The sequence below is a fragment of the Denticeps clupeoides genome, chromosome 10, assembly GCF_900700375.1.
Source record: "Denticeps clupeoides chromosome 10, fDenClu1.1, whole genome shotgun sequence".
Classification (NCBI taxonomy): Eukaryota; Metazoa; Chordata; class Actinopteri; order Clupeiformes; family Denticipitidae; genus Denticeps; species Denticeps clupeoides.
Window position 1 is genome coordinate 11,293,616 of NC_041716.1, and position 23,774 is coordinate 11,317,389.

General features: G+C 42.3%; 3 protein-coding genes across 9 annotated transcripts in view; all 3 read right to left on the reverse strand.

Moving 5' to 3' along the window:
• Positions 1 to 1,591: 1,591 nt before the first annotated feature.
• LOC114798274 (glutamine-rich protein 1-like) lies at positions 1,592 to 10,687 on the reverse strand. Of its 2 annotated transcripts, none has more exons than XM_028993824.1 (13): positions 10,371 to 10,687; positions 8,393 to 8,722; positions 8,074 to 8,211; positions 7,859 to 7,999; positions 7,021 to 7,366; positions 5,687 to 6,111; positions 5,303 to 5,474; positions 4,790 to 4,944; positions 4,268 to 4,382; positions 3,923 to 4,031; positions 3,574 to 3,725; positions 3,333 to 3,423; positions 1,592 to 2,561 (listed from the first exon to the last, which is right to left on the reverse strand). In XM_028993824.1, the coding sequence occupies exons 2-13, from the start codon at positions 8,633 to 8,635 to the stop codon at positions 2,372 to 2,374; spliced, it is 2,277 nt and encodes a 758-aa protein (XP_028849657.1). In that variant the 5' UTR covers positions 8,636 to 8,722; positions 10,371 to 10,687; the 3' UTR covers positions 1,592 to 2,371. The 2 variants fall into 2 exon arrangements, with proteins under 2 accessions (XP_028849657.1, XP_028849656.1); XM_028993823.1 differs by having other exon boundaries at positions 8,393 to 8,673; positions 10,371 to 10,686.
• Positions 10,688 to 11,241: 554 nt separating this feature from the next.
• qars1 (glutaminyl-tRNA synthetase 1) lies at positions 11,242 to 19,832 on the reverse strand. 2 transcript variants are annotated; one of them, XM_028993581.1, is made up of 23 exons: positions 19,677 to 19,832; positions 18,640 to 18,790; positions 18,455 to 18,564; positions 18,273 to 18,348; positions 17,769 to 17,833; positions 17,458 to 17,511; positions 17,153 to 17,210; positions 16,994 to 17,065; positions 16,819 to 16,904; positions 16,656 to 16,742; positions 15,378 to 15,477; positions 15,181 to 15,259; positions 14,487 to 14,726; positions 14,100 to 14,192; positions 13,371 to 13,508; positions 13,207 to 13,294; positions 12,922 to 13,068; positions 12,720 to 12,821; positions 12,429 to 12,521; positions 12,182 to 12,309; positions 11,855 to 11,921; positions 11,638 to 11,763; positions 11,242 to 11,508 (listed from the first exon to the last, which is right to left on the reverse strand). In XM_028993581.1, exons 1-23 carry the CDS (start codon positions 19,785 to 19,787, stop codon positions 11,458 to 11,460), a joined length of 2,322 nt encoding a protein of 773 aa, XP_028849414.1. In that variant the 5' UTR covers positions 19,788 to 19,832; the 3' UTR covers positions 11,242 to 11,457. The 2 variants fall into 2 exon arrangements, with proteins under 2 accessions (XP_028849414.1, XP_028849415.1); XM_028993582.1 differs by having other exon boundaries at positions 18,640 to 18,813; positions 19,677 to 19,790.
• A 1,670-nt stretch (positions 19,833 to 21,502) lies between these two features.
• The window catches only part of espn (espin), a 34,708-nt gene continuing 32,436 nt past the window's right edge, over positions 21,503 to 23,774 (reverse strand). For all 5 annotated transcript variants that reach the window (XM_028993152.1, XM_028993149.1, XM_028993148.1 and 2 more), the window contains 3 exons: positions 22,908 to 22,987; positions 22,641 to 22,652; positions 21,503 to 22,312 (listed from right to left, as the gene is read on the reverse strand). In XM_028993152.1, coding sequence (XP_028848985.1) covers positions 22,165 to 22,312; positions 22,641 to 22,652; positions 22,908 to 22,987 — 240 coding nt within the window. In that variant the 3' untranslated portion in view covers positions 21,503 to 22,164. The remainder of the gene's footprint in view (positions 22,313 to 22,640; positions 22,653 to 22,907; positions 22,988 to 23,774) is intronic.

Genomic DNA, 23,774 nt, shown 5'->3' on the forward strand with positions numbered 1-23,774 from the left:
GATGTGCATCTCTGTAATGAGAAGGGGTGTGGTCTAATGACATCAACACCCTATATCAGGTGTGCATAATTATTAGGAAACTTCCTTTCCTTTGGCAAAATGGGTCAAAAGAAGGACTTGACAGGCTCAGAAAAGTCAAAAATAGTGAGATATCTTGCAGAGGGATGCAGCACTCTTAAAATTGCAAAGCTTCTGAAGCGTGATCATCGAACAATCAAGCGTTTCATTCAAAATAGTCAACAGGGTCGCAAGAAGCGTGTGGAAAAACCAAGGCGCAAAATAACTGCCCATGAACTGAGAAAAGTCAAGCGTGCAGCTGCCAAGATGCCACTTGCCACCAGTTTGGCCATATTTCAGAGCTGCAACATCACTGGAGTGCCCAAAAGCACAAGGTGTGCAATACTCAGAGACATGGCCAAGGTAAGAAAGGCTGAAAGACGACCACCACTGAACAAGACACACAAGCTGAAACGTCAAGACTGGGCCAAGAAATATCTCAAGAATTATCTTTCTAAGGTTTTATGGACTGATGAAATGAGAGTGAGTCTTGATGGGCCCGTGGCTGGATTGGTAAAGGGCAGAGAGCTCCAGTCCGACTCAGATGCCAGCAAGGTGGAGGTGGAGTACTGGTTTGGGCTGGTATCATCAAAGATGAGCTTGTGGGGCCTTTTCGGGTTGAGGATGGAGTCAAGCTCAACTCCCAGTCCTACTGCCAGTTTCTGCAAGACACCTTCCTCAAGCAGTGGTACAGGAAGAAGTCTGCATCCTTCAAGAAAAACATGATTTTCATGCAGGACAATGCTCCATCACACGCGTCCAAGTACTCCACAGCGTGGCTGGCAAGAAAGGGTATAAAAGAAGAAAAACTAATAACATGGCCTCCTTGTTCACCTGATCTGAACTCCATTGAGAACCTGTGGTCCATCATCAAATGTGAGATTTACAAGGAAGGGAAAACAGTTCACCTCTCTAAACAGTGTCTGGGAGGCTGTGGTTGCTGCTGCACGCAATGTTGATGGTGAACAGATCAGTTTTTTTGTTAAGTTGCCTAATAATTATGCACAGTAATAGTCACCTGCACACACAGATATCCCCCTAAAATAGCTAACAAACTAAAAACTACTTCCAAAAACATTCAGCTTCGATATTAATGAGTTTTTGGGTTCATTGAGAACATGGTTGTTGTTCAATAATAAATTTATTCCTCAAAAATACAACTTGCCTAATAATTCTGCACTCCCTGTATGTTTTGGAGAGGAGGTGTACTCTGATTCAGTCATCTGAGAAATGCCTGGACTGTGATGGGTTTGTGTGTATTATCACCAACACCAGGTGACTCTCTATTGAGGAGCTCAGTGGTCTGGATGGAGTATCTCACTGAAGACACTAAGCAAAGTGGAGTTTCAGTAGAGTTGCCCAAAGGAGCCTAGCAAGTTCTGATTGTTTAATTAAAGTACTTATTGTTTCAACCCATCCCATAAAAGGTGCAACCCACCTGGAAGGTTTACAACAGACAAGATGTTCTTGCTTCTTCTTATGAGCCTGTTCATAAAAGAGAGCAAGTAAAGCTAAGCAGACTGAGAAATCAGAACAAGTCTGTTTTTATGTACGGTACACATCTGAAAGTATAATACAGTCCCTCCCAGGGCCACAGTCCATGTACATCTGTATGTGCAGAAGAAGCATCTTGTAGAAATTTCTGATGGTCTTCTTTAGTCTTTTCACCACATCACCACCTTGTGGTCAACCCATGAAACACCAGGCTGCGTGAGGTTGCCGTAGGTTACAGAGGCTTTATTGTGAAGTAGAGATGAGAGCCGTGAAGATCTGTGAAGTTCTCAGAGTCTTTCAGCACAGAGAGAGCCAAATGTGCTGCTGTTTACTGGTGGGATTCCTTGCCATTCTGCAGGTGTTTGACACTAAAAGGAGAATTGTGGGTTTTGTGTGTCCGCACCCGTGAGGACACACAGTCACTAATCATTTCTGGCAACGCTGTGCAGCTTGGTACAAATAGAAAGACATAAGATAGAGAAAATTGGACAAAGACTGAAGAACAACAATGATTCAAGTCAGAAAAAATATATAAATAATATAAATGAATCTCAGTAACGTATTCTACATGGGTTTGGTCACAGACTCAAAAGGCAAAACAAAACAAACAAAAAAAAAAGACCTTTTAAAAGTTATTAAGCAAACAATGGATGAAGGCAAAATGACAAAACTTTGGCAAAGATATTCCTGTCTGTAAGGCTCATTAATGTGCGTAATTAAGACCGTGTCTTGTCAGAGAACACAAGAACATGCAGAAAACTGAAAACCGAAGACAGAGACGTGGAAAAGAACAGAAAAAAGGTCCATGTGTGCAGAGTCTCTACTGCAGGCTCCCCGTTGCCATGGTGATTGCTTCCTGTATTTCCCGCACCACGAGGATGCGAGTGAGCATGTGCTCCACCTGCTCACGCGAGACTGGCTGCGTCGAGTACCAAATGGGGCTGTCCGGCGAGACCACAGGTTCAGGGGTCAGATAGAAAGCATCATTCCTGCCTTTTGCTGTCTGAGGGCTGCGAGCAGAAAAAAAGTTTCATAATAAAATCTACACTGAAATTTACATATGTTTAAGCTTGTATGTTCAGATTCAATACCATATATTTGGTATATACAGTACAGGTCAAAAGTTTGGACACACCTACTCATTAAATGTGTTTTCTTTATTTTCCTGACTATTTACATTGGTAGATTCTCACTGAAGGCATCAAAACTACGAATGAACACATGTGGAGTTATGTACTCAACAAAAAGTGGAGACCTGGCCTCCACAGTCACCGGACCTGAACCCAATCCAGATGGTTTGGGGTGAGCTGGACCGCAGAGTGAAGGCAAAGGGGCCGACAAGTGCTAACTCCTTCAAGACTGTTGGAGAACTCCTTCAAGACTGTTGGAGAACCATTTCTGATGACGACCTCTTGAAGCTCATCGAGAGAATGCCAAGAGTGTGCAAAGCAGTGATCAGAGCAAAGAAACTAGAATATAAAACATGTTTTCATTGATTTCAACTTTTTTTTGTTAAGTACATAACTCCACATGTGTTCATTCATAGTTGTGATGCCTTCAGTGAGAATCTACCAATGTAAATGGTCATGAAAATAAAGAAAGCACATCGAATGAAAAGGTGTGTCCAAACTTTTGGCCTGTACTGTGTGTGTGTGTGTGTGTGTATGTGTGTGTGTGTGTATATAAAAACCTGCATAGAAGCTTATGTGAGCACAGGCTTCCAGGCTATTGTTTCTGAAGCACTAGCAATTATATTATAGTCAGTCTCAGTGAGTGCTCACCATTTGAAGAGGTAAAAGTCATAGAGTTTGATGGGGCAGCGAAGAGGGTTTTCTGGGTGCTCAGACTGTTCAGCATACATGTCATCGGTCACTTCACACATGTGCACAAACATATTTAAAAAAAAAAAGATTAAATTAGCTAATGCAGGTCCACTTCAAATTCCTCAGCCACAAAAAAACAAAATTTTTTTAAACCAGGCCACAACAATCCATGAAAAAGCTTAGAGGGACTGATCCACACCTTTCTGGCCTAAATGGTGTGGCCCGGCCCCCTTCAGGAAACGGATGCTGGTGCTCTTGTCTTTAGGGTTGGAAGGGTTCTTCTTGGTGTGCCTAAGGACCTTTGAGAAGGCAACCTTCAAGTGCTGATCCACCGACATCAGCTGGAAATACCTTTAGGAAAGAGAAAAATACATATTATCATAACAACAATAATAAATACAAATAACAATTGTAAGAATTTTGATGGGCTATAGGGGTACTACTATGTTCTGCTGATTAACCATGAGCAGAGAGGCAGTGCACACCTTTCACCAGTGTCCTTTACACAAGAGTGTATTTAAAAGAGATCATATTTGTGGACCGCTTACTTTGTGTTGAAGAACATGAGGGTGGTTAATAGCGTAGACGGTGAATGTGCTCCCAGTTGTTTACACTCCCAAAGCATCTCTTCGGTCACATGGCTGGGCATGACATAACCTACAAAGACAGATGAAACCATGAAAAATTTCTCCTTCACCTTGCATATAACAGTGTTTGGAATGTTGACAAACTGGTCTCATTTACTGTTGTGATCAGGAAAGGAATTCAAATGATGGAATGGGGAAAGACTACAAAAATAAAAACATAATTTTCCAGAGAACATAACTTAAGAACCAGATAGCCTACTTCATAGTAGTTTCAGAATTTGTAGGGTGACATCATCGTATTTTTACCTAGTGGATGAATGCTGGGTTTCCATGGCTCCAGTATCCTGTGCAGCCATTGGTGGAAGCGTGAGTAGTAGGGGTCAGAGAACACATCATCCACTCGCCCATTTTCAAACAGATACTACAAAAAAAACGAGAGGAAAAAAAAAATCTACTCATTAAGTGTGGAAGTAGCCACCTGTGCCATTTTTGTTTTCTGGCTGAATTTGAACTGGCATTAGGAATGTTTGTGAGAATGTCCACATGGTGTTGCATGGCTTTATAAAAATGGCAAGTCCCTGTGTTTTCACAGCATTCATTCGGCCAATCAATGGACATTTACATTCCTAGTAGTGGTACTGGGATTGTAATAGGCCCTAGCAGTAAAGGAGCCAAATTAGTCCCGCCAAAAGAGGTGTTCATGGAACCAAAATAAATCCTAAATCCTGTATTGCAAATTCAACAAAAAAGGGGATACTGCTGACAATAGTAAAAGGAACTGTGAAGTAGCTCCTCTTCAGTGGAAAGGTTCTATTGTCCGCATTTCACCTTCTGTATACACAGGAAGATGTAGTAAAGTACGTCAGCTTCATACGCCTCCCCCTCCATCCCTCGCGCCTCCTCTGTCATCATTGCCAGAGCCACGTTCAGCTCGGCCACAGCACAGGATATCAGGTCCTCCTGGTACCGCAGCAGCTGACGACCTGTACACATGCAAACAAGCACTGTAGCAATGGAACCTTAATAATAACTTTTGTAATAAAACACTGTACATGACAGATCTGGAAATTATCAAAGAACATTCCGCGGAACGTGATAAACAATTGCCCTGCTATAGGCTATACTGTCTCACCATGTTTCAGTGATAAAATTGTTGGTTACATTAGTTTACGAATCTAAAAAGAGAGTTAGACTTGATATTCTGGACTTCCATGCATTGTAGTTTACATGGTTTTATATAAAACGTTTTACCCATTGATAGCATTTTGCAAAAGCTTTACTATGGAACTTTAGCAGGGTTTTTATGAGTAAGTCTCATGTGTTGTTCAGATTTTGACTCACGTCCAATAGGAGCAAGTTTGGTCTGCTCGTTCTTCTCCAGCTCTGAATTCTTGTGTTGGGCCCACAGCTTCCAGACCACCAACCCCTCATCTGGCTTCAGAGAGGTGGGCAACAGCAGCTCAGGTGGAGCCTGCGGCTCAGATTCCACTTCGGTCACTGTCACAGCCTGAGCCTGTCGGCAGGAAGGGATAGATACTTCAAACACACTAACAAATCATGAGCAAGCAGCTATTTTCATATATAAAAAGTGAAGTGATTCCTCTGTAAGTAATCCTTCCGATTACAGGTCCTCTTCTATAACCGCTAGGCCACCACTGTCCCAAAAATGTTTCCTCTGCTTTTATTCAATCACCTTCGCTAGGCGGCATTCATTCTTGCCCTTACCTGCAGTTGGTGCTCCGTGGCCACTCCCCCTTGCGCTTGTACAATTTGCTGCTGATGGGGGTCCCAGATCTGCAGTGACTGTGTAGCGTTAGGATACGTGCCATTAACTGTCTGCACAGCAACCGGGATGTGGATGTTTCCGTTCATGAACTGGGCAGGGAAGAGTGTGTTCGCCAGCGTCTGTACCGTCTCCTCCTGTCCCGCAACCACCCCGGATAACGTCGCTGTGGAAACTGCAGAAGCGGCACCCGTGGAGACGCTGGCAACCGCCATCTTTAGCTGCTTGTCTTTGTCATCGGTGGTTGTGAGTGTTGGCGCAGCGACCTGCAATGCGGTGGTGCCGTAGGCATCCTGAGGAATGGCGATGTGGGCGATGCCCTGCTGCTGTGCCGGGGCCGAGTACACTGGGATTGTCCACGTCTCACCTGAGAAGGAGAGAAACAGGAACAGAAATGATTATTAACTAATGGTTACTTTAGATCATTGATTAATCTTTTTGATAACTTGATTGGTTGTCAAAACAGCTGCGCATTTTAGACTTTCATGGACATTTTGGTTTATTAAAGGTCATGGATCTGTAATAAACCTTTGTAGCCCGCTAAGATAAACCCTTCTGCCACGCTCTTTCAATGCAAATTAAGCAACAGCAACATCTGTATGTATAATGGCATGATGACTACTAATCGATGAATAAATTAGTTGGCATCTACTTTGATAATTGATTATAACTGAATGTATTGATGTACTGATAGACCTATGTTACTTAAATTATTATTATTATTAATTTATTTTCATTTCTGACAAACCAAAGACACCAGTTAGAAGAAAGACAACCTCAAAACCACATCAATAATTGTTTATGACTCCCCCCCTCGTCCTACCTCTGGTTCTAAAACCATCCCTACACAGATGCGGCATAAGCCAGAACCAGATTTCAATACTGCAATTACTGCCCGCACATGTGTATATATATGTGTGTGTGTGTGTGTGTGTGTGTGTGTGTGTGTGTGTCGACACGTCGATGTCACAGGCACAAACCGACGACCCCTGAGAGAGAAATACCCACTCTCAGCATGATGGAAGGTGGTCAGACACCTAAAGATGCAGCGGCATGCGTCACATGCTGCCCTCCAGCCTGGATTATTTTGCCCCACTGCTAAAAAGGGGACTTATTGTTTTTGAGGGGATGTACAAAAAAAAGCTGGAGATTGGAATGTAAAATACAGTAGTTAACTGCTGGGGTTGCGCACGCAAAAATGACACCATCAGACGACAACTTGCGGATAAGTCGATCTGAAAAAAAACGTTGTTAATGCCCTAGTGTGTACCCACACCTGTGGGGCTGGTAAGGGTGCCCGTAGTGCTGTACAGGTGAGTGCTGTCCACGGTGAGCAGGTCCGGCCGCAGGGACAGGTAGCTCTGTTGCTGTCCCTGTGGGATGGCCAACACAGTCGCCAGCTGTTGCCCCGGCAGCGCGTATGACACAGTGATAGGCAGGTCCACTTTGCGCTTCTTGGCCGGCTGGATGACGACCTCAGCTGAGGTGGGGGTGGTGGCGATCCCCGCCGTCCTCCTGTCCATGTCCCCACGTGGAGAGCCCTGAGACGGGGATAGAGCCCCTACAGCCTGGATCTGAATCTGCTGGCCACTGGCCACTGCTGCTATCAGCTGAGCCTGGATCTGTGAGAAGAGATCAGTGGGGGGGGGGGAAAGCACAGAACGAAATCACCCTTGGTAGTGGGCAGCCATGAAAGTCGCCCGGGGAGCAGTGTGTGCTGCTCAGTGTCACATCAGTGGCACCTTGGTGGTTTGGGATCCAAACCGGCAGCCCTCCAATAACAGGTCCGTTTCTTTACCCGTTAGGTCATACACGCCCTCATAAAACAACTGGCTCTCTAACCTGACAAACCTTTCTAAAACCTTACATGCACTTTTAAACAGGGGGGTAGTAACCTAGTGAGTCACACACTCACCTATAAACCAGATGACCACAAAGTCAGAGGTTCAAACCCCACTTACTACTGTTATGACTGTCCCTGTAGCACATGGTCCTGCTACACTTTGACTAGATCCAAATCAAAGTAACACCAGTCAATGCATCTAAGCCTGCACTTTTCTGCCAAATCCACACTCTATGGTGAAACAGTAGGATTTTAAGAGGATTTTTTTTACCTGCTGGTGCTGTTCTTCTGTGAGTTCACCATGCTGTACCAGCTGTGTTGCCGTGGTAATGCCCTGCAGCTGCTGCTGTTGGCAAGGGGAGGGTACCTGTAGCACTTGGCCTATTTGAGGTTGCTGGCCCTGAATCTGCACCTGCGAGAGGGGACATATGTTGAGACCAGGGGAAATAAAACCCGAACACGCGTGGCCAAGCAGCACGGACCAACCTGCACTTGTATCTGTTGTTCGCCAGCCTGGGGGATGGCTGCTGTCAGCTGAGGGGAGATCTGCGATGCTGCGACCTGGGTGACCTGTGTGGACGATACCTGCTGCTCCTGTGGCATCTGTTGCACCTGCACCTGAACCTGCTCCAGCCAATGAGGAGTTCAACACCATTATAACAGTATTGAATGTTAAAATACGTATTCCTATGTAAATTATCAGCAAGGCTCATGTCAATAAATTATTGCCACATTTAGTCACCATCATAAATATTTTTATGTTCATTAGAAAGCATGAGGGAGAAGCATGAACAATTCCTCTTACTGGACAGGCGAGTTCCAGCAGAGACCCAGCCACTTCTGTGCTGTCAGTGTAGATGCAGTTGGACCCCTGCTGGTAGACCAGGGTGTTGCTGTCGGTGCCCTGAGGGCTGAACTCCTGCAAGGCTTCCGGTCCTTTGTTGGCCAGCGACTCCAGGAACTCCTTCATACGGTGCTGGGGTACGCTGCGTGCCTTCACGCGCACCAGCTCCTCAAACGACACTGTGCCCTCCATGGAGTTATTCATGGCAAGGTCCAGCGCCACCTACTGCCCCCTGCAGGCCACTGGGAGACATCACACATGCAAGGGTTGATCATTATTCCAATCTTGGAGCTGGACCAAAGTAAAAGACAATGGACAAAAGACATAGCAACAATCAAAATAAATATCACAATTTAAAATATAAAAGGAAATAAATACATACAAATAAAAAATATACTTTTTTAGCTGATCAGCTGAGCTGAAAGCGCGAGGGTGTATAATGGTGTAGCAGCTCAGACAGGCAACATGGGGCAAGACCATTGAGGGCTTTAAAACGAATCCTAAAAGCTCTGGACAACCAGTAGAATGAGGCTAAAATAGGGAAATGTGCTCATGTTTACGTGTGAAAGTGAAGTCATTGTGAAACACTGCAGCACAGCACACGGTGACACAACGAAATGTGTCCTCTGCTTTAACCATCACCCTTGGCGAGCTGTGGGCAGCCATGACAGGTGCCCGTGGAGCAGTGTGTGAGGACGCTGCTGTGCTCAGTGGATTCGAACCAGCAACCTTCCTTAGCTGCTAGGCCACCACTGCCCCCATTGATGGGGGAGCCATTTACCCCTACATGAAGTGCATTACAGTAATCCAACCGGGTGGTGACAAAGGCGTGGATTACAGCATACAAAGAACTGGTTTCAATTTATCCAGCTTTCTCATTTGGAAAAAATGAATTTTGCTCCCGCCTGATCTGACTGCCAATATTCTAACCGCTGAAGAAAAAGTGTGTCTGCTGAATGCCATAAATATTCATGTATTCAAATAAATGTTCTCAAATCGTAAAAAAATTCCAAACAATGGCAAATCACATACATACATGGACTTTAACAAGGAAAGGTCTTGAAATAAGTGGCTCTGGTTAATACTGATAAGATATTGATGTTGATATTCTATAAATATATAATATAAAATATAATGTATGAACAAGCTTTTAATGACCTCAAGGAGTTCTATTACAGATTCTATTACACTGGGATGGATTATCGTAAAATGCATCACTTAAATAGATGTTGAATTCAATTAATTACTTATTTACGCAGCAACACAGTGCAAGATAAAATTAAGATGGAACCACGACAGTCATCTAAAGCGGCGGCACTGACACGTCCTCACATCAGAAATCAACATTTAATGTATTAAACAGCCATTGAGTGCGTGCGCATGCGCACAACGACGTGGAGAAGGAGCATCCCGCAATAATGAGAAATGAGTAGACTTGCAGTTTAACAAATGCCCTGGAGTTGGATAAACAGGTTTATTCCCTGAACGTTTACATACGATGCATGATCAAATATTTCTGACACGTCGGATGTCAAACAAACAGATCCATTCACAACAAAAAAAATACCACCTTAAATTAAGACGCGCCTTGTTAAATAAATGCAAATTTTTTAAAAATCAATAATCGTGTCCGGTCCAAGGTTTTCGGTAAAATATCGGGCATGATCGTAAAAGGTCTGGACTTTAAAAACGAAGATTCTCGTTGCGGCGGGACGTCGGAGGGCTGCGTCTCGGGTCCTCCCCGGGACGCCCACCCTCGCTCCGGCGCAGCCATACAGAAAACACGCACGGCTACGACAGCTGACGGGGGGGGACGAAGGCGACCGTAGCGGCCCGGGCTGCGACCGACGTGCCGACGGAACGCGAGTGTCCACAAAGAGAGACGCCGCGGAGGAGCGGCTGTGGGTCGCTGCACTGCCGCGCTGGCTCCGTCACTCACCTGCGTCTCGCTCCCGCCCCCCGTCCGGCCGGCCGTGTCGGTGTAAAAACGCGCGCTTGATATGTCTCCTCTTCCGCTTTTTCAAATGTGCGTTTTCTGTGAATTATTTTTTTTTTCGCCTTTCTTACACACACACCTCTCTGGGCGCCATCTTACAACAATTCCCGCTGCACCAATCGGGTGGCGTCAGGAAGCGACGTGCAGGCATCGCGAGATTTGGCCAATCCGCGTTACTTCGTCTGAATAAAGGGTCTTTTAGAAAAGGCATCATTCCTGAAATGTGACCTTGTACACGGTGGGTTTTTTTGTCACCACAACGCGCAGTCACACAAAGTTACGGAAGATGAATTCAAATTTAAAGAAATATTCAGACCCATGCGTTACATTCCAAACCAAACATGTTACGATCGTTCCGCCTTAACAGGAAACCATGTGCCGGGCAAGATCCTCCCATCGTTCTTCCCATAACATTCGTCCCGAAACCTCATTTAAGGTGGACCGGTCAAATCTCAAGCGCTTTGAAAGTGTCGTTAATTCCCACGCTCAAAATTTTATTCCCACCTAAAATTACGCGTGCTTTATTTTCTTACTTAGGATGCAGTAAAGCAGTACTATCTAGAGGTCATAATTTGTTCATTGGCAAGTCAAGTAATTCATGCCCGATTCAAATGTTAAAAACCGTGTAATGAGCCCTCTAAGAGGGATTGAAAGTGAAATGACTGTCATTGTGAAATTAGTAATAACACACTAATAATTGGAAAAGCCTAGCTGAGTCTACACAACAATGTGAAAATTTACGGAAAATAAAAACTGTATTTATGAAATCCAAAATGGGGGCTGTAACGGGAAAAAAAAAGTGTGCCTTTAAAAATTCTTACTTAAATACTTATTTATTCAACGTTTCATAATCAAAAGAACCACATCCCTGTGTTTACAAAACCAGTTTATATTAAAAGGTTTCGTGCAATGTTCTTTTTCATTTTAGATTTCCATGAGGTTCAACAGAAGCAGAAGCTGCACATAAAGGAGGCAGAAAGAGAACAGAAACCCCATTCCTCCAGTTGCTCACTGGATGCTGAAGCAGTCCTTAGATCTTTCCAGGGTCTTCCTTGAGTGTAACTGTTCTATTAAACACCAGCTGTGCAAAAAATAAAGAAAGAAAATGTTACAGCGTGTTACAAATGATGAAGTGTTACCATGTTTCATTTACCAGTGGAAAAAAAAATGAGGACTATACCTCTACCATTCAAATATCTCAGAATCTTACTTTCTGGCTAGTGGTGTCCGGGTCCACAGAAAAATAGCCCAGCCTCTCAAACTGGAACTTATCGAAGACCTTCGATGAAGCCACAGACTGATCCACCAAGGCACTGCTTATCACCTGCAGTGAATTCTGGGTAAGAAAAAAAAGCACATCATTAATACCATGACTGATGGAATAAAAGCAATGAAAAGTAATAAGTAATATAAAAAAAGGCGCTCACTGGATTGATGTCACTCAGAAAACCACCAGGTACCTCAGTGTGGTCTTCAGGGTTTTTGTGCTGGAAGCTGTAGGCAGAGTGGAGAATACAACGCATTTGTCAAAAAAGGTCACTAAATTGCCTTTAAGAAGAAAATAAGTGTGACTCAGTTTAAAGAACATCACAGAGTAAGAAGCCCAATGCAAGTGTTCAAATCTGAGCAACACTTCCATCAATTGCCAATGTAGATAGACACTTGTGTCCGTAACTCTAGTTTCACACAGTGGATGCATAAGATGACAGAAATAACTAAAATATAACCTTGAGATACGGTTGCCAGAAACTTACAGGCGTTCATAAAGGCGCACTTCACACTGAAGAGGATTGCTGACCCAGTGGATGAAGCCTCTTGGTTTCTCTGTAGATTCTGTGCCGGAGCAAGTCACCTCCAGCTCCACCACACGGCCACCAGAGTCCTGAAAGAAAAAGCAATCGTACTTAGGATGGTGAGGGCAAAACAAGAGCCTGTGCACTGAGAAGAGGTCATAAATCGTCTTCTTGTTCTTTTAACACTATGTCCAGTTTCATCCCCCACCTTGATTACACGCTGAACAGAGATGATGTATCCGGCATGCCTCAAGCCCACAGGCTGTTCTGGAGTCAGACGTTTGTAGCCCTTCTCCATCACCTGTAGGGGACAAAGAAGGCAAATTTATTTAATTTTATTATTTTTTTTAAAGATACTTGTAACATTTTACCATCATTAAAGTGAGGGCTTCTCAATCTAATACTACTGATAAACCGCATTTCATGCAAGGCACCGGAAAGAGGAACAAGAACCTCTGATGCAGGAAGTGTCTACACATTAAACGAAATGCGAACCCACCTCTCTGAAGTCACTCTGCTCAATGTAGATGGTTGTTGAAAAAGGTACAACATGGCTGCCTTTTTCTTCATTCAGTGGGAAGTTCGGAACGCGCACCTCTTTCTATGGGGTGAAATTCATTTGGAAAGACCGTAAATGGCAATTAATTTTGATAACTAAGTGAGCCATGTAATAACTGGGGTAGGTCAGGTTGTATGCATACCTTGGTATCAGGAGGCAAGTTAGTGATGGTGACTTTAAGGGGCTCCAGCACCGCCATGACACGGGGGGCCTCTTCATTTAATACATCTCTTACACAGGCTTCTAACAGGTGCGGCTCCATGGTTGTCTGGGCGACCGTCACCCCTACCTGAAACGGCAAGATAAGAAACAAAAAACAAAAAAAAAATATCTATATATCAGATAACCAAACATTGATTTAACATAATTGTTATGTCTACATGCTTTCCTATTATTTCACATAATTGTGAGATTATTCTGTGCATACCCGTGCACAGAAGTTGTTGATGGCCTGTGGAGGAAAACCTCTCCTCCTGAGTGCAGTGAGGGTAAAGAGTCGGGGGTCGTCCCAGTCTCTAAAGCACAAAATTACCAAGGAGTTAATCACCAAAACAGGCCTACACAGCACAACTCTGTAAAATCAGTTCTCACCTTACAGCTCCTGTCTCCACCAGTTTGATGATCTTCCGCTTTGAGACGACGGTGTAGGTGAGATTCAGTCGGCCATACTCCCACTGCACAGGGCAGTACACGTCTAGTGCATTACAGAGCCAGAAATAGGAAGATCGCCTGGAGTGGAAGGAGACACAAATGTAGTCTTTTAGTGTCACATGATCAACAAAAAAAAACAATAAGTAGGGTTTTCCAATTTATTTATTTATTTTTTTTTAAAGAATTTAATGGCATTTAACATCCCAGTTTTGCTTACTGTACATTCAAACGTACGCGTTGTCAATGCTTGGTGGGCATGTCAGCCATACAGGGAGCACGCAAGCAACCAATTGTTAATCATTCATGACTACGCCTCAACCCATAATAAACCCGAAATAAATAAAAAAGGTTGATATTTTCTTAACTTCCTTCCTCAGGAATCACAAGCAAAACAAGGAGATGGACCCACAATTCACTTTGACATCCAGGAAATCAACACATTCAAAGAGAATGGGTTACAACCATTGACCCCTTTACAACATAAGTGCAATGCGTACCAGAGTCTCTTTCCCACTCTTGTCTCTGTAATAGTTTAAAACATTACAACAAGCTTTAGTATTAATAGTTAATAGCAAGTAATTCTTTGCTAAATTTTATCGACTGACAGACCACAATTGGCAATAAAACACAAAAGGCTGAAGCCATGCATTCCTGTTTCTGGTCACGTACCTGGCCTGGAACTCTTTGGTACAGAGGGAGTGTGTGATGTGCTCTATCGAGTCACAGAGACAGTGAGTGTAGTCATATGTAGGGTAGATACACCTGAAGAGAGAGAAGGCAAAATCAGGCAACATAATGTGTGTACATGAAAGTAAGTCTGGAAAAATGAGGTGTTTCTAAACTTTTGAATGATTCTGTGGTGTATCACAGTTTATGGCTTTAGAAAAAAAATCTTAAATAAAAATAAAATAAGCCTGCCAGAAAAACAAACTTACTTATAATATATATATATATATATATATATATATATATATATATATAAATAAAAAAAAAAGCTTTTGTGCATACTGAGCTAATAGACCAGCTGTAAAGCTTGGCTTGCGTGTGTATGTGTACCAGGCATCTCCTGTCCGGTGATGAGGTGTGTATTTGATGCGGTACGCCACCGGGTCCATCTTGCCATCTTCCATGACTAGTTTCATCCTCAGGGTCACCTCCCCTTCTGCAAATAGACCTTTCTTCATCCAGCGGAACAGTACCAGCGACTCCTCCACCGGTCTGTCACGCCAGGGAGAAGCGGGCACATTGTGCCCTTTCAACTCTTCTCCACGCTGATGGCACACATAGGCCTGGCCCCTGTGTATCCACAAACTTTCATCAAGGTCTACCAAATTACATGCACACAACACACTTAAACAAAAAACATGATGAGAGATTTGCCTTGATAGAAATCACTCGAATCAAGAAATAAATTCTAGCCAGAATAAATTCATATGCAAGATAGCAGTAGCCCTAGTAGTAGGGATGGTAGTAGCCTAGTGGGTAACAAACTCCACATAAACTATGTCTGGTAACCAGATAACCCAGGTTCAAACCCCACTTACACATTGTGTCCCTGAGCAAGACACTGCTCAGAGTGTCTCCAGGGGGACTGTCCCTGTAACTAGTGTTTGTAAGGCTCTCTGGATAAGGGGGTCTGATAATCAGCCTAAATGTAAATAGAAACTGTAGCCACATCAAAAACGAAAAAGCAGTCAAAAAAGAAAACGTGCGAGTGCGTGTTAGAGAAGAAGAGTTTATGAAAGGCCACCTGCGAATGAGCTCCTCAGCAAGGTCATACAAGCGTTGGAAGTTGTCAGAGGCGTGCGTGATCATGTATGGCTTATAACCTGGAAATCACAGTCCCCACTTATTACAGTGAAATACAACACATTATTTATAGAATACAATACAAAATAAATACTGAAAATTCGGTGCTACTACATCTACATGAATGTGCAGACTAACCCAGCCACTCCACCATGTCTTTGATGGCGGTGAAATATTTCTCCTCTTCCTTTTCTGGGTTTGTGTCATCGTAGCGCAGGAAGCAGATTCCATCATTAGACTGCAACAGATTATTTTTATTTTTTCTGCCATAAACAATATACATATGCATAATAAATCTGTACACAAGAATAATGTAGGAAACACATTTTAAGTGTAAAAGAGATATATATATATATAAAAATCTCCTAGACTGTCTAGAAATGCAGTGTCTAGAAATGGCGAGAGTTGTAAAAAGTGATTTGGTCATTCTGCTTCCCCTTATGTTGTCATAAGGAAAAAGGTTACCTCCCGTTTCTCGTGCTTTGTTGGCCAAGAGAATTTCCCACCACTTCATAAAAAGTAACTATACAGACAGTCATTAAAACATGTAAAGCATTGTAGTTGCTCGGTGATTGGATGTAAAAATGAGCACTTCCTGTCTACGCCAAACATTGTAGTTGGTGAATGGTGTTGATGACATTTCCACGAATGCCCGCTCACTTCTATAGGCCACTCTCCGCCTCATTAGCCTTTAAAGCTACACACACAGAAACGGCATGCCCTGGGGAAATCTCACTGTGTGACTGGTTAAAATTATGGCAGTAATTCGGGTCACAATAAAAAAATAAAAAAAATGGCAGAAACTAGCATATTCTATGTATTCACATTACTTTTAAGGCTAGACATGTAGCTGCCAAATATCCCAAGTATCTCAGAAGTTCCATGAGTTTCGTATATATATTGATAGCGGCTCCCTTATGCCCACAAATTCAATAAAATATCTCAGAAACTAAAGCAAACAAGAGCATTGTGCAAGACGGTATCGTGTGCATCACTCACATGAGAGAAGCACGGACACAAAGGAGGGAGGGAGGGAGAGGGAGAGAGGGAGAGAGGGAGAGAGAGAGAGAGAGAGAGAGAGAGAGAATGTGTGTATGTGAGCTGCACTGCGTAGTGCCTGTTCATGTAACCCATGTTAGACAAAGAGCATCCTGATTGGCTAAGGTTGCTAAGTAAAGCAGAAAAAAAAACATATATATATATATATATATATATATATATATATATATATATATATATATATATATTTTTTTTTTTTTTTTTTTTTTTTTTTTTTTTTAAATAAAATAAAAATAAAAATCTAATCGTCCAATAAGTCTATAATTTTTCCCCCATATGGCCAATCCCTTGCTAAGGGCTCAGAGAACAAGCTTAATGCAATGAGCAATAAACTAATCCTCACAGTTTCAGCCATACCTTTGCAAACCCAAAGTTAAAGTTGATTGCTTTGGCATGACCAATATGCAGAATGCCATTGGGCTCAGGGGGGAAACGAGTGCGGACCTGAGAAGAAAGAAAAGTCATATCAGTCATGTGGAAAATCACTGTTACTGAGTGAAGTCACCACACACACCCTTACCTGTCCACCTGTTAGCTCCAGATGTTGCTTCAGAAGGTTCATGGTGTTGGGTGTGACAACATAACCTTCAGTCTTGTAGTTCTCACCTACAGTAACACAGCAGGATGGATGTAAGCCATAAAGAAAATATATATATAACGGAACAACTGGAGCTTCAGGTTACGTGGCTGTTCACCTGGTTTATGGAACTTCAGTGCCTCCCCTCTCAGCTGCTCCATGAGTGACTTGGCCTCCAGCTTCACCTCTCCTTAAAAACACAAAAATGAAAAAAATGATGTGGAAAAACAGACTATCCATCCATCCACCCATCAAACAGAACAGTTACTCCCTTTACCATTTGCTGTTAACTCCACATCTTGTTTCTCCTTCTCTGCCGCTTTGGCTTTGGGAGTCTGGGAATCGAAGTAAATGAAATGTAACTAAAACAGTCATATTTGCATAAATATGATATGCATCTGATGTGTCCTTTTCTGCTTGTTTACACAGCAGCTATAACATGGGAAAATGTGGCAGAGCAAAATGATCAATACATGAACTAAAGAAGTAAGAAAGCACTTCTGGTCACTGTTAGACACGAAGACACCGGGGCTATGAGGGCAGCAACCTACTGCTACAAGTAGGAAGGTTTCCATTTCTCACCTTGGCTTTTTTCTCTAGGTCAGCTTCAGTCTTGGGACCCAAGAGGTGGAGGACCTATTCATGCGAGGAGGAAAAAAAAATCCTGATAGTTGCAGAAATACACACTGGTTTTTTTCTTGCATAATACATCAAGAGTGCATTAAAACCAGTCGAGCTTAAGGTCTCAGATCCAGTCAGCATGAATGTCAAAAAAGCATGTTACATTTTAACAGTAAAACTACACTGGCTTCCACAGCAGAGCAAACACAGCTGACAAAAGCTGGATTTTTTTTTTTTTTTAGCAGAGCTCACTTGAAAGTAGAGGGTAATACCTGCATGTCCACTTCATTCTTTATAATCTTTCCATCAGCCCATTTGAGAGCAGTCCTTGCTTCACCTGTAACAGAAATAACTATCATGATTATCAATGACATGGCACTGTTCGCCCATGCACAAAAATGCTCATTCATCTACAAGAAAATTAATACAAATATTTATTTAATATTTGCTTGGCTCAAAGTTTTTTCTTTCATCTAAACTAATAACCCATTTCCAGGTACATTTTCCTGCACGTTGTACTTGTGTAACTGTGCATGTGACAAATAAAGAATCTTTAATCTTGATCTACAAAAGCATTTTGATCAAAGCATTTCACTGCATATCATACCATGTATGACTATGTATGTGACAAATAGAATTTGAATTTGAACAGAAAGGGACAAGCAGGGAAAAAGTGAAAAACTCCCTAGTTATTGATGTGATTTAAGATTAGCAGCATTTTGTAAACTCCACCTGGACATTGTTTAAACCACATAAAAATGACCTATGCAGCGCACCCATCAGCAGGCCCATGTTGAAGCGGTATCGGTCCGACAGTAGCTCTTTTTTGTACTTCTTGATCACCTGCTCTACCTGCATGCAGAAAAAGAAAGCAATAGGAAAAAGGAGCCAAACGGAAATAATTATAATAATAACAACAAAGAAATAACATTTTCAAAAGCTTTATGCGCTAACTTACCGCATCCTCAATCTGCTCGGGTGTGACAACCGCACCCACGCCACAGAAAGACTCAAACGTGCTCCGATCTAAGGGGTCCTGGGGGTGGCTCTTCACAAAGTCAAGCGCAGCTTTGCATTGAGGCAAAAACAACAGTCAACACACACACACACACACCTCAACATCAGAACACCGCGCATCCCTACCCGACAGCTGCAGCTCCGTGCTGATCCTGCGCTCTGCGATGTATTCGGTGAGGAAGCCGAGGCGGCTGGGGTCTCTCAGACGAGACGCCATGCCATACAGGAGGGTCCCCATGGCCTTGTCGATCGCCACAGACCCCGAAACCATCTGCGCCTACGACACGTCATTTGACACCGCTGTCAAGCGAATATTTTGGCGTTACATGCTGTGGTGGTAGTAGCCTGGTGGGTAACACACTCTGGCCTACGAACCAGAGGACCCAGGTACAAATCCCACTTACTACCAGTGTGTCCATGAGCAAGACACTTAACCCTAAGTTGCTCCAGGGGGGGGGACTGTCCCTGTAAGTACTGATTGTAAGTCGCTCTGGATAAGGGCGTCTGGTAAATGACGCAGCTCCTGGCGACGCGGAACAGAATCAGACCTCTCCATGCAAATAAATTGTAAGTAGAGTAAAAAGTCGATCGAGCCGGCACGTGGTTCGGTAACTTCAGATGTGTTTAGGCGACAGGTTCAGTATATAGATTTCAGCGATGTTTGCGACAGGCTAATGTGAGCAGAGAACACGTTGGAACAGGTGTTCTGTCGGTTTGTCCTACCTTGTCAGAATTTCCTACCGCAGCAGATTTTTTTAATAGCGACTGTTCCTGCTAGCTGTACAAATGCGATGTGCAACTTGTTCATATAATAATGATACTATTACACTGTCCATAACCACAAGTAGTATGTTTTGACAGCTCAGAAACACCTATTAGATTGCCCTACCACCAGTGTTTTAAATGTTTGAATATTAATTATGACACTGTCCAAAAACTACAGGTTTGTTCTGAAGGCTCAGAAACACAAGTATTTGACCTTTCCTTTAACTACTTTGAAAACCGTGCGATGGCAGCATGCGTTTATGGGCGTGCGCATGCCCAGTTGCCTTTGGTAGGACGTTTCCATAAGTAGGATGAAATGATAGAACCCCTGACGCCCAGGCTCATTTATACGAGCGCTAGCAACCCTGCTGCTCTTGGCTCCGTTTCCGCATGTTTACCCGAGTAATGGCATCCTTCAGAGCCGCGCTAAGAGCCTCGTTTTTCTGGGTCTCCTTCGCTTTCTGCTCGCTGAGTCCGACAGATGCGAAGAGTGCTACGATATCCGCCATGATTTCCAGACCTCACACACGCCGGACCGGAAGCGCTGCTGGCCGCTATCAGGAACGCGTGGAACGACACCAATCACAGCACGGCGTACTAATGGCAGAGGCGGGGCTGCAATCACGGAGACAGCCGGGCTGGCCAATGATACGCCGGACTGAGAATGTGCGCACCAATCAACATGCACTCCGTATCATTGCGAATTCGTTGCATCAGGCAAGACTTTTGCTAATTCAACAAGTTGCATTTGAAATACAGGACAGTTTTAGTTATGTTTTTTATTAATATGAAATGCTTTAAGTGTAAACTTTTGTACATTGCTGAGTGGTATCTATAATCTTTAATATATAAACAAGGGGTGGTGGTAGCCTAGTGGGTAACACACTCGCCTGTGAACCAGAAGACCCGGGTTCAAATCCCCCTTACTACCATTGTGTCCCTGAGCAAGACACTTAACCCTAAGTTGCTCCAGGGAGACTGTCCCTGTAATACTGATTGTAAGTCGCTCTGGATAAGGGCGTCTGATAAATGCCGCAAATGTAAATGTGTAAATGTAATATAGTTTTTTAGGAATGTAATACATTCACATTAATGTATCTATAATATAATATGATAAAAAGTTTATTAGTTGTAAAATAAAAATAAAATCTTCATCCTTCTTTCAGTTACGTGTCACAGAAACATAATAAACAAAGAAAAATTAATAAATGAATAAACTTGAAATCCGCTAACAGTCTGAAACATGAATGGGTCAAAAGGTATGTTGTATACAGAATATATTCATACACAATTAAAGAATTACAAGGATAAATATAAAAAGTGATTCAAAGTGTGTATTTAATTTTTATTAAATTATATTTGACAGTCTGAAAATGAAGTTTTTCATGAACGAATCAGTGTTCTACTCTAGCAAGGTTGGTAACAGCAATATTATAGAACATAGTTACAGTAAAGAGCCATAACAGTTCTGGTCTTACTATATACAGCATTAAAGTGTAGAAAATTTTCTAATGGCAATGATGTTTACATGTCATCAATTTTCAACATCGATATGGCATCCAATAAAGTCAACGGTGTTTCCAAATGGTAACAGACCATACACAGACAATACATCACTATTATATTAACACAGCTTTACATTTGCAAAAATGTACACCTAATATATGACAATGACAAATATCCTTAACCACATTTATACAGATTCTGAAAGAAACATCCAGCACATTTCTGAAGTCCATATATTCTATAGTCTCTACCAACAATTCAAATCTACATTCCATTTTTATAAGCTTATGGGAAACTGTTATTAAAGAATTTTTAATAGTATGGTGAAATGGTAAATTAATTTACTGCAAGGAGCAACCAATTAATGGGTGTTTTCATATCTGTGACCATTATGGTCATTATAATGATGTTCACTGGTTCGTTATTGTGAACATGAAATTGGATAAAATTTCACACACTTACGAAGTCAAGGCATCAAAGTGAAACATACTTCAGTAAAGAATAAAAAAAAAGAGAACTCCCACATATTTTAAAACATTTTTATATCCAGTGGAAGGTATATCATCACTCAGCAGCAATATATTTTAACATACAGGTGACTGAGGCAGTGGTGGTCTAGTGATTATGGAAGCGGCCCCGTAATCTGAAGGTTGCCGGTTCGAATCCCGATCCGCCAAGGCGCCACTGAGGTGCCACTGAGCACCGCCCCCACACACTGCTCCCCGGGCGCCTGTCATGGGTGCCCACTCCTCACCAAGGGTGATGGTAAAAAAGCAGAGGACACATTTTTTTGTGTCACTGTGTGCTGTGCTGCAGTGTTTCATAATGACAATCACTTTCACTGGATTGAGGTGTTCTTTGGAACTTATTGTCTTTACTGCCAGTGTATGTTTCTTGCCAATGTACTGGAGAATAAACATAATAGTGATGCATTTAGTGTAAAAAAAAATATTATATCACAGAAGTGGTAGGGATGTAGTGAAGGACAGGATGCAGTTGCATGGAATTGACAAAAACAGTTCTGTAGCTGCACATACATAAGAAAACCAAATATTTGAAATGCAATGTGCAAGTGAGACAAATTAGCATTAAGCAAACTCGGGATTCTTAGTAAAAAAAGCCAGAAAGTTAACATGTTGGGTCTTACTTTGAGCTACTCTTTCAATCCAAAGTAACCATCTACTAAGGATGCGCTAAGGACCAATGCTGCATTTTAAAATACTACTTATTTTTAATGCTAAAATGTTGTATGTGTGCAAAAGACCATGACTCTGGTGCAGATCATTTTAAGCGTCACTTGGCAGAGTTCGATCCGCTTGGGTCTCACAGAGTTGTGAAGAAGCTGTGTGTGTCAGGATAACAGAGAGAGCTGCAGGGTCTCTATTGTTTTGCTATGTCTCCTTTCTTCAATATGATCTGCCGTTGCCATGGTGCCAGCTTAGTCTCATCATAGCCTAAGGTTCGAAGTCTCTCCAACTCTAACCTTTCCTCTTTATCTTTTTCCTCCTTAAGGCGTTCCTCTTCTTTTCTGTGATAGATACAAATATATATATTTAATGTTTATTCTGTTTGATAATTTGGTAAACTGACATTCATAAAAGAAAAATGATTAACATTGTCTTTTGAACAATAAAAAAATTGAGTGTAGTCATGGGAAAGCTGTAATGTTATCATCACCCCTTCATTTGCAGAAAAGTCTCAACCTATGGACCAATGGATTATAATAGTTGTGTTTGAAGTGTAATGTACTCTTTTACCAACAGATGGCAACATGGCTACCAATGAAACAGCAACTTCCTGCAAGGTCCAACAACAAGTACAGGTATTAAACAAATAAGGAAAGGATATTTTCTTACCTCTTTAGTTCCCTGTGGAGGAGTAAAAGACAAAAGCAACATTTATTATGTAGTAATAGCATTGTCTGTACAAAAAAAAAAAAAAAAAGGTCTCCACAAGGTACAGCAAAACTTAAGCAAGTAACACTTCCGGAGTTATAGTTATATTTAATTATATTGCAGTCATTAACATTTTATTTAACATAAAAAAAACAATTTATGATCTATAATTGCAGAAACGCTTAATATAGCACACAAAAGGAATAGAAAACACTTGTGATCACTTACTTCTCCTCATCCATCTTCTTCTTCATGATGTCTCTCCTCCATGCAGGCATTGATGCCAACCTTGCTGCCTCCTCCTCCGCCTGGGGAGCACACAGGAAACACAAGGTGGAAAGATATTGTGCACATTAGCTTAGACCGGGGACTTCAGTGTCACTGAGGTACAAGCATGACATAAAGCACCACAGCATTGGCACTGATACCTTTCAGAAGCACTAAATCATTGTCTGGGAAAACAGTTGTCTGGTGCTAACAAATTAAGAAACTCTAGTAAGTATACTTTACTGCATAATTCCAGATTACACAAGGCCAATGTGCAGTGTGCATACCTCAGACTTAGACAGCAGAAGACACTTCTAACCTTGTTCCACCACTAAAGCCTCCTAAACCCATGCAGACAACATCAAGCTTTGCCGAAATGGATGCAATGCGCTTGGCTCTCAGCATCATCATCATCAACGTGCATTTGGGTTTAATAGCATGCAAATGTTCGCTGACTTCTGTCAGTGAACAGTGAAACAATACTGCCTGCTTGAGATACACACAGAGCTTTATATCAGGGCAAAATAGACCATGTTCATCCATGTCACATCAAGTATGTTTTCTGGGTTTTCAGAATTTTTTTAGTTAGCTTTTGGTAGGAAGAAACCTTTCCATTAAATTTCAGAAATATGCAGAACGTTCAAGTGTGCACTTGAACGTTCCCACTATTCTAGGACTGTTTCTGAGGTAAGAAAGGGCCGCCATCAGAACCAAATGTCCTAATCACGATCCTTTCTCAGAATGATTTATTTCTCTCCTTTCACAGACAGATTCATTCATACCGGCTGCGATGAATTCTCACAGAGAGACACTGAGAGATGCGGAGTA

Excerpts from the sequence above, each read along its gene's own strand:
- LOC114798274 (XM_028993824.1), bottom strand. The coding sequence starts at position 8,635 with ATGAATAACTCCATGGAGGGCACAGTGTCGTTTGAGGAGCTGGTGCGC. Across the intron at positions 4,383-4,789 it reads TCTTCCTGTGTATACAGAAG|TATCTGTTTGAAAATGGGCG; the intron begins GTGAAATGCGGA and ends TTTTTTTTGTAG. Across the intron at positions 4,032-4,267 it reads ACCCAGCATTCATCCACTAG|GTTATGTCATGCCCAGCCAT; the intron begins GTAAAAATACGA and ends CTGTCTTTGTAG.
- qars1 (XM_028993581.1), bottom strand. The coding sequence starts at position 19,787 with ATGGCGGATATCGTAGCACTCTTCGCATCTGTCGGACTCAGCGAGCAG. Across the intron at positions 16,743-16,818 it reads TGGAGCTAACAGGTGGACAG|GTCCGCACTCGTTTCCCCCC; the intron begins GTAAGGGTGTGT and ends CTTTCTTCTCAG. Across the intron at positions 15,260-15,377 it reads AGACATGGTGGAGTGGCTGG|GTTATAAGCCATACATGATC; the intron begins GTTAGTCTGCAC and ends TGTGATTTCCAG.